The sequence below is a fragment of the Rhinolophus sinicus genome, chromosome 1, assembly GCF_057876585.1.
Source record: "Rhinolophus sinicus isolate RSI-liver-muscle chromosome 1, RSI-T2T, whole genome shotgun sequence".
In the NCBI taxonomy this organism is placed as follows: domain Eukaryota; kingdom Metazoa; phylum Chordata; class Mammalia; order Chiroptera; family Rhinolophidae; genus Rhinolophus; species Rhinolophus sinicus.
Window position 1 is genome coordinate 135678091 of NC_142501.1, and position 9991 is coordinate 135688081.

General features: G+C 39.3%; 1 protein-coding gene across 2 annotated transcripts in view; it reads left to right on the top strand.

Annotated features, from left to right (window-relative positions):
• The window catches only part of TXK (TXK tyrosine kinase), a 52483-nt gene extending 44545 nt beyond the window's left edge, over window positions 1-7938 (top strand). For both annotated transcript variants that reach the window (XM_019741062.3, XM_019741063.3), the window contains exons 14-15: window positions 493-650; window positions 4180-7938. In XM_019741062.3, the coding sequence (XP_019596621.1) occupies window positions 493-650; window positions 4180-4248 (227 nt within the window). In that variant the 3' untranslated portion in view covers window positions 4249-7938. The remainder of the gene's footprint in view (window positions 1-492; window positions 651-4179) is intronic.
• The last annotated feature ends 2053 nt before the right edge of the window (window positions 7939-9991 follow it).

The window sequence follows — 9991 nt, forward strand, 5'->3', positions numbered from 1 at the left end:
CTGAACGCCTACTTCTATACAAAGCCCTTGCTATATATTCTGGGGTTCCACCCAGCAGTCTAACTTTCAGTGGGGGGAAGGGAACATATGCCATCTACTGGCTGGTAGACTCTTGGTCTTAGTGGGCAGCAGAGCCTCACACAATTCCATCATTTTCTGTGGAATGGCAAAAAGGTTTATTGATTTCAGGGTGTGGGGACATGAGCATACTTCAAAACGAGAATTCTGCCAGCATTTACTTCCAATAGGGAGACAGGTAACACCAAAGGAAAAGGAAAGGCATTGTTTTCACTTAGAATATTTTCAGATTACAGGCCTATTCAAAAACTAAAATGCACGTGGTCTGCTTCCTAGATAGAAGTGCTCTCATTCTGGATGATTATAACTTAAAGTCTGGAAGAGGAAAATAATGCCTTGTAGTTTGAAATAGTTCTTTCCGTTCCAATTAACTATTTCTCTCTAACCTCCGGTTTTCATGCATTTTATTTGCAGGAGTTTTGATGTGGGAGGTTTTTACAGAAGGGAAGATGCCTTTTGAAAATAAGACAAATCTTCAAGTAGTGGAAGCCATTTCTAAAGGCTTCAGGCTGTACCGCCCTCACCTGGCACCAATGTCCATATATGAAGTCATGTACAGCTGCTGGCATGAGGTGAGTGTCCATTACTTCCCTGCAAAGGTTGGCAGTCCCAGCTTCTGAGAGCAGACCTGTTATCACAAACCTTAACCCAGGACTCCATCAAGGCAGGAAAAGGTGTCTGTTTCTTGGTAATGATCCCTGGGAGCCAAAAGTATTATTTCTATCTGAAATCCCCACTATAGATCATTAATCCATTTGTTTCTCACAATGGGCTTTCATCTGAGGAATTCAGGGCATTTTCTAAGTCTTATCTTTCTGAGGTTGGTTCCTGCAGAAACTCTTATTGTTAGGAAAGCCTCAGTGACCAGATGTTTTACTCCTTTTAAGAAATGGTGGGTGGAAACTAAGGGTGGAATCAGCTTTGTTAAATTGAAAGAGAAGGATGGTGTTTTTATTTACTTCACTCTAATCTGTCTTGCTTTTCCAAGGCTAAAAGTAATGGGTTTCATCTCTCTCCTGTGGCATTCAAGACTCCTGATGGAGAGATTAACCAGACTAGGAATAGAGGCAGAAAGTGTGCCAGGAACTTCTACTCAGGAAATTATCTCTTGGGAGCTCAGTTTCTCTTTTTCTTGAAATGCCAAGCTTAAAAATAAAACCAGAAGGTTTATGTCTCACGTCTGTCTTTTCTGGGCACTCACTCAACACACACCTCCCCTTTACATCAGACTGCCCTGTGATTTTGACAGCTCCTCTCTTTCCAGCTGACAGTTTCAGCCCAGAAAAACCACAGCTGGTTGAGGAGTTTCCTCTTGGCTAAAAAAGAAATAACTTGATTCCCAATCCACCAAAACTGGAAAATTCAATATTTCAAGAGTGATGTGGTTGTTCACATTCTAGAGAAGTATTAATTTCATAAAGCTACCTGTTGTAGGAAAATATTTTATGTGTGATTAACTGCTCTGCAAAGTATCTTGAAAGACATAAAAAAAAAAAAGTTAAGCTGTTTGTAGCAAACAGCTGTCTTAAGAGCATCTTTGCATTAACAACGTAAATAGCTCAGGAATATATATTGTATATGAAGCAATATACATGTACATGTGCATGCAATAAAATGTTTACTGAAATTTTATATATCTGTGGAGAGGAGACAGAAGGAGGAGGGGTAATGGAATGCTGCTGGGAGGACCAAGTAAATGACGTCAGACTAAAATTACAATTGGAATATGGATTAAAACAATATTTTGGTTATGTTGATTCACCTGTTTGCAAAAGTTGATTTTGCCTACAACTTTTTTTTTTAATTAAAATTTATTGGGGTGACAATGATTAATAAAATTATCTAGGTTTCAAGTGTACAATTCTATAATACAGCATCTATATATCACATTGTGTGTCCACCACCCAGAGTCAGTTCTTCTTCCATCACCATATATTTGACCCTATTTACCCTTTTCTACCCCCGCCCCCCACCCTCTGGTAACCACTAAACTATTGTCTGTATCTATGAGTTTTTGTTTCTCATTTGTTTGTCCTGTTCTTTTGTTGTTTTTGGTTTATATATGACATATCAGTTAAATCATATGGTTCTCTGCTTTTTCTGTCTGACTTATTTCGCTTAGCGTTATAATCTCAAGATCCATCCATGTTGTTACAAATGGTCCTATTTCATCTTTTCTTACCACCAAATAGTATTCCATTGTGTATATATATACCACAACTTCTTTATCCATTCATCTATCGAAGGCCATTTTGGTTGTTTCCATGTCTTGGCCACCGTAAATGAACATTGGAGCACACTGTCTTTATGAATAAATGTTTTCAGATTTTTTGGGTAGATACCCAGGAGAGGGATTGCTGGATCATACGGTAATTCTATTTTTAATTTCTTGAGGAACCTCCACACTGCCTTCCATAGTGGCTGCACCAGTCTGCATTCCCACCAACAGTGTATGAGAATTTCTTTTTCTTCACAGCCTCTCCAACACTTGTTGTATTTGTCTTGTTGATGATAGCCATTCTGACTGAGGTGAGGTGATAACTCATTGCAGTTTTTATTTGCATTTCTCTGATGGTTAGTGATGAGCATCTTTTCATATGTTTGTTGGCCATCTGTATGTCCTCTTTGGAGAAATGTCTATTCAGGTCCTCTGCCCATTTTTTAATTGGATTGTTTGGGGTTGTTTTGTTTTTGAGTTGTATGAGTTCCTTACATATTTTGGATATTAGCCCCTTATCGGAGGCATTGTTTGCAAATATCTTCTCCCATTCTGTTGGTTGCCTGTTTATTTTGCTGATGGTTTCTTTTGCTGTGCAGAAGCTTTTTAGTTTGATATAGTCCCATTCATTTTTTTTTTTTTTTTAGCTTTTACTACCTTTGCCTTTGAGATCAGGTTCATAATATCCTCTTTGAACCCAAGGTCCATAAGTTTAGTACCTATGTTTTCCTCTATGCAGTTGATTGTTTCAGGTCTTATGTCTAGGTCTTTGATCCATTTTGAGTTAATTTTGGTACATGCTGACAGACAGCAGCCTAGTTTCACTCTTTGACACGTGGCTTTCCACCTACAACTTTTTAAAGTAACCTAAAATCTCCAAGTACTTAGGCACCTCTAGATTCAAACGTGATTATAACAGCATTGATACACATGTCTCATAGGCGCTATTACCTACAGAACTTCAGCCCCTTCAAAAGTGTTACAATGTATTTTTGGAGCCTCAAGGAGGATTCTCATATGTGCTTACATCTTTTTCTGCTGTTATTTTTTTAATTTTGTTTTTTACTGTTCTTAAGCCACTAAGGATGGTATCTCCCCACTAACACTGCTGCCTGTGAGATTGTGGTTATCACGAGTAGTGCTATTTCCCATGGATTTCAAAGATGCCAACAGGGTCATCTCTTCTTCCTCATGGAGCCAAAGCCAAACTATATCCTGCTGTGAAATAGGAAAATGCTCCAATCCTTGGCTCAGTGGGCAGAGATTTTGTTGACTGAGCACAGCCTGTATTCCAGGTCCTGCAAAATTTCTCAGGAAAACCTCACTTTTGCTTTCTGACTGAAATCCTTCTTTCTACAGGGCATCAGGGGTAGTAAGCAGCTGGGGCTGAGCTCGGGGGCCTGGTACTCTAGATGCTCCCTCTCTCCCAGCTCTTCCTTTATCTCATGCATATGGAGTATCCAAATAGACCTCTGGAGCAGTGCTGTCCAGTAGAACTTTCTGTGATGATGGAAGCACATGTGCTATGTCTGATCTGTCCAATATGATGATACCTGGTCATTTGCTGAAAACTTGAAAAGTGGCTGGTGTGACTGAGAACTAAATGTGAAAATATATTTAATTTTAATGAATTTAAATGAAAATAGCCACATGGAGCTAGTGTTTGCCGCTCCAGTCATTTTATTTTTGCAGTGCTCTCTACTCTTATATTTTCACCCTCATGCCTCACTTAACTGCCAGTCATGCCCTGTGTGTCAGTCAAGATGTCTTTCTCTGCCATCTGTGGAGAACCAGCCCGGATGCAGGTCCCTGCTGTCAAGTTCCAGAGCTAGTGTCTGAGTGAGTCTTCAGCTGAGCTGATCACCTCTGCTTCCCTTTTCCAGAAACCTAAAGGCCGCCCTACCTTTGCTGAGCTGCTGCGGGTTCTCACAGAGATTGCAGAAACCTGCTGACCTGAGTGGAATGTCAACTTAGAGGATCACGTTGCAAAACTGTCCCCAGAAGGAACCCTGTGTGTGGTCACTGATGGGGAATATCATCCTCTAGAGTTGCTGACTCTTGGAAACATTGTGAAGATCACAGTCTTTCCAAACTTTTTAAAATTTAAAAATATTCTAACAATAATTTGTCTACATGTGTTTGAGAGGAACTTCTAAACTCTTATTTTTCTGTAACATTCTTCATGGTCCTCATGTAAAGATGGGGAAAAAATGCTCCATAGCTGTCCTCACAGTGGCTGATGTTTCCAAGAATAGCCCTGAGAGCTCCTAAAGAGACATGAAAACCTGATCCTCTACAGGGCTGAGGACTTTCTTTCCTGAAGGAGTTACATTGTTTACGTCAGTGGTCCATGCATAGAAGATGAAAATAAATTCTTCCAACTCATGCAATAAAGGAGCCTCCCCTGCAGAATCTCCTGGTTTTGAACTGTACAGATCTTTATAGAGAAGGCACCTTTGCAAACTACATGAATGTGAGCATTCTGGAACTTTTATCGTCTTCCCTATGTTATTTAACACGTTGTTTTTGCACATATCTGATTATTTTGGAGACAGTTTCTTGTATTCCAATTTTAAACACTGTTCTAGGAGATAACCAAAGTTCTTTGAACAGATCCTGGTGATATTTCCATTTCCAGTGATGTCCATCGTCAAAGGCAATTCAGAACCTGAATTTCAGTTCTAAGGTTTCACGCTTTGTGCAAGTGAAACGTGACAATTTAAGAAGGCTTATGTTGTCATAAAAATTACCTCCTGTGCCTTACCAGAACATGACTTGGTCTTTCCACAAGAAGAAGAGGAGGCAAAAACAAGATAACCACATGTTACATCAAGCTCCTTTATTTCTGAAGTGCAGGGTTTTGAATTCAAGATGCAGTTACTTGTAATCACAATTAAATTTCTCATGAACTGTTTGTAGGAATGATTGGAAATCGATCTTTATCATTCCGACTTCTTAGGAAGTACCATAGGAAGAAGGGTACAGCAAAAAGCACAAGTGTCATTCCCATGAGATTTAACAACAGGAGCCTATTATTTTTATACCATCTCACCCTGCATCATGGTTCTAGGGTAACTTGTTTTCTGATTCTCATTAGATTCTAAGTTACCACCTGTCAGTAGTTGGGACTTTTCAATCATATTTCCCCACTCCAGGAATGATATCTTTGAATATCAATAGTGCTCAATAAATGTGCCTTGAAATAATGAGCATCAGGCACAAGAAGAGCCTTGATGATTTAAGTGGTGGTCTCATAAATATTTGTCTGAGATTCTGTGCTGTTTCCGAGGCGATCACAGCCCTTTTCCTCATGGCTCTTGCTATGGGGAGGGAAGACAGAGGGCTCCTACTACTGAGACCATAGTTCAAGTAAAATGATGTGGAAGTCTAGTTCAAGAGGGCACGAGACTATTAAACAGGGAAAGTTAATCTTATAACAGTAAATAAAGTAGTGCCAATATATATAGTAAGATGTCTTTCTCAGGTTTTATTAAGCTTGGAAGTCCCCACACTCTCCCCCAAAATTAACAAACAAACACTGAAATGCTGGGACTGACGATAAAGCATCTGCCCACACTATCGATGCAATGCAGGTGACAGAGTAGGCAGCAAAGAGTGATACTCAGAGATAAGTCATCCCTGAGGTCGTATGGCAGCAGATGGCATTTCTGACAGCATGCATTGGTGACGGTAAGCAAGCGCTGTTCCTTTTGTTTTAACACTTCAGGAAAGTTTGAGCTACCAAATTAGGAACAGGAATACCTGGAGCTATCACCTACGTAACTGAGATGCAGATAATGTGTGAATGTGGAATGTCTATGGACAGAGATTCAGCATTCTCTGTCTAGCAAAAGAAAAAAAATTCTTTAAAGAGTAGTTGTACAACTTCTTCTGGAAGGGAACTAGGTTTTGCAACCAATCTTAGTGTTAGTTATTTATATGAGCTCTCTGTGGGTAGTTTAACTAGTTTAGGGTGAGGTAGTGCAATAGTAAAACAGCTTTGCATAAGAAATGGACAGGAAGTTTAGGGGGTGGTTACAGGTGAGACCCCTAAAAAGGAGAAGACAGGAAGTCAAAGCAAGGAGGGGAAGCTCAGAAAAAAAACAGAATTTGGAGGCCAAGCAGAAGATATGATCAGTGTAAATAACCATTTGACAAGAATAGCCAAAGGAAATTTTCTTTAATAAACTTATAATTGAAGTACAATACATGGTCCCACTATTGCATTGGCAACATGTTTGACTGTTACTCAAACCTAGCAGACACAATAACATTTAATCCAGCATTAAGTTTGTTTAGCTTTTTAGAAGGATTCAGGACAGGATAGAGAGTATGCACAGTCCTTCAGTCTCAATGGACGCCTACAAATTCTCCATGTGCATAGATGCTTGGGTTCCTCACCTGCCTAGAGAGTGTGTACATAGCTTAGTTCTCATAAAGTGAATACATCTGTGTAACTAACATTCAGGTCAAGAAATGGTGCATTCCAAAATTTCAGAATCCATTCTCATTCCTTATTTAAGTCATTAACCCAATAGCAGTCAATATGCTGACTTCCAACACCATGAATTAGTATCGGCTATTTTTGAATTTTCTGTAAATTGTAATCCTATGGTACACACTCTTTTGTGCCTGGCTTCTTTCACTTAATATGTTTCTTTGATCCATCCATGTTGTATATAGTTGTATTTCATTCATTTTCATTTCTGTATAGTCTTCCACTATGTAATTATACTACAGATTATTTATCTATTCTATTCTTGATGGATATATGGATTGTTTCCAATTTTAGGTTATTAAGATCAGTGCTGCTATGAACATTTTTCTATACAGAAAACTTCTGTTAAGTATATACCTAGAAGGGGAATTGCAGGGCCCAAAATTGTGTGTCTGTTCAGCTTCTGTAAGTAGTGCCACAAAGTATTCCTAAGTGGATATAACCAAGGATACAACCAGCAGCAGTGTGTGAGTGTCCCAGCTGCTTCAGACCCTCGTTTGGAATTGTCTTGGGCATTACAATGGCCATGGGATTTTTATGGGCGATGATGTCTCATACTCAACTTTAAGTTGTTTGTTGAGCTGAGTGGCAATCTAATCTCTGTCCCCCACTCTTTGTTGCAAGCGTAGCAGTGTGTTTCATATACCATTTAATATAAATAGCATTGGAGAGGACTGAAGTGATTCTGGGTGATACAAAAGGAAAACATTAGAGATATAGTGCAGAGTAGAGAAGGGGAATTTGACAGAAGCAAGAGTTTGGTTCTGGAGATATTATGAAAGATGTGGGTTTCCCATCATATGGGGGATGGATACAACACACACACACACACACACACACACACACACAGAGCTATTTGCATCTTTAATTTCTTTCCAAAGAGTGGGGTCCTTATTAAATGGAGGACCATGATTTGATGAGAAATTTGATAGGTTTGGCTGAACACATTTGGGGGTTAACACTGGAGACAGATACATTGCTTGACCTACTCATACAGAGAAACTGGAGAAGGGAGAGGAGGAAAGGAACTGATAAAAGATCTGGAGGGAGAACTTGGGGAAGCAGGAATGTCTTATCTTAGGTTGAGGTCACCATCCCATCCCCATTACCCCCAGCTATTCAATAAAGCCAGTTGGTTCATGAATCTATGTTTGAATGGATTTTACTTTGTGTGTGGGAAATGTACATGTATCTTTCACATCTGGTTCCACATGGCACAGGGCAGAGGTCATAGGAAATGTGAAGAAACCTGAGAAACACAAGAAGCTCTAAGCACATTTGCCCCCTGAAAATTTGTCTAAATCTTGGAGAAAGCTTTGGTTATGTATCAGATGTGCAATTGCTACACTGAGGATAGGATGGAGGGTGTTCCAGCCAATTTCACTTAATTTTGAGGTTAGAAAGAACCTCAGCTAACATCTGGGTTACAGCTGCTTAACTTCCCAGCACTGGATAACTGGGAGAATCAAGGCGTTTATGTTTGGGTGATAGCTGCATTAGAGGAAAAATCCAAACATAAATGGCATGAGATACAGAAGAAGATGCAAAGCAGAAGAGCATCAGCCAATGATACAATGATATCATTATGGCTACACCTGATTTTCTCTGGATACCATTAGCTTGGAGTGTCAATTTCCACCCTTTTACTTTGAGTTTATGCTTGTCCTTGTAGCTGAGATGTGTCTCTTGGAGACAGCATATAGTTGGGTTTAGTTTTTTTATCCAATCTGCTACTCTGTGCCTTATTATTGGTGAGTTCAGTCTATTTACATTTAGGGTGATTATTGATATGTGAGGATTTCCTGTCATTCTATCTTTAGTTTTCTGGTAAGACTGTGTCTCCATTGTTTCTTTGCCTTTTTGTTGTTGTCTATTATTTCTGTGTGGTGGTATTCTATGACGTTTCCCTGTGTTTCTTCTTTTATTACAGTATATATTTCAGTTCTGGATTTTTTTTTTTTTTTTTGAGTGGTTACCCTTAAGTTGATGTAAAAGAAAGTTTGATATTTAGAGTATTCCATTTTCTTCAGCATGCCTACTTTCTCCATTCTCATGTTCTGGTTCAGGCCTTTACTCTCCCCCTTCTTATGTTTTGGTTGCCACAAATTGTCCCTGTTGATGGTGGTCGAATAGCCTCCTTTAGTATTTCTTGTAGTGCAGGTTGTGTATTAGAAAATTCCCTCAGCTTCTGTATGTCTGGAAAGGTCTTTATTCCTCTTTCATATCTAAAGGATATCTTTGCTGGATATATATTTCTTGGCTCATAATTTCTCTCTTTCAATAGTTTGAATATTTGGTTCCACTCCCTCCTGGCTTGTAGAGTTTCTGCTGAGAAATCTGATGATAATCTAATGGGCTTTCCTTTGTAGGCTACCATCTTCTTTTCCCTGGCTGCCTTGAGGATTCTTTCTTTGTCGTTGATTTTAGACAGCTTCAATACAGTGTGTCTTGGAAAAGGCTTATTGGGGTTGAGGTAACTAGGTGTTCTATTTGCTTCTTGGATTCGAGGATCCAGTTCTTTCCACAAGTTTGGGAAGTTCTCATCGACTATTTGTTTGAATGAGATCTTGCTTTTTCCAGAACAATTTGACTTACACATAATTTCCTAGCTCTCCCTTTCCCAATTACATAGAGAATAATACATTATGATAGAGGTTGACATCAGATAAACAGAAAAAATCTACAGAGAAATATAAATCCATTTAGACAGGATAGAGGAAATAGATTATCCTTATGTCTATAGCAAGTGTGAAAATTTCCTTATCCTACTGCCAGATGTACAGACAACCTGTAGCTGCTTTATTTTGTCTATTAACTATCCTGTTTCCTCATGTGTTCCTACCTCCTGGGTAGTGCTGGGAAAAGTCAATTTAGCTTAATCTCCTAATTTTAGTACAGTGCAAAAATCAAAATATTCTCTGTAGGCGAAGTGGGTAGTCTCTCAGACTTTGCCTTTCCTTCCCTCTGTTTCTGCCAAAGTTGCACCTGGGTATCTATACCCAGGGGAGGGCTTTATCCAGGGGTGATATTAAAAATACTTAAAAATTGATTTGGCAGAGGTACAGACCATTCAGAATGGATGCTGACTGCCAATAATCATTCCAGCCCTTGTGATGCAGACTCTGACTATCAGCTCTGGCACGGTGACCTTGAGGTGGGGACATGAATGGGAAGGCTGTTTGGATTGGAGCAGTGTC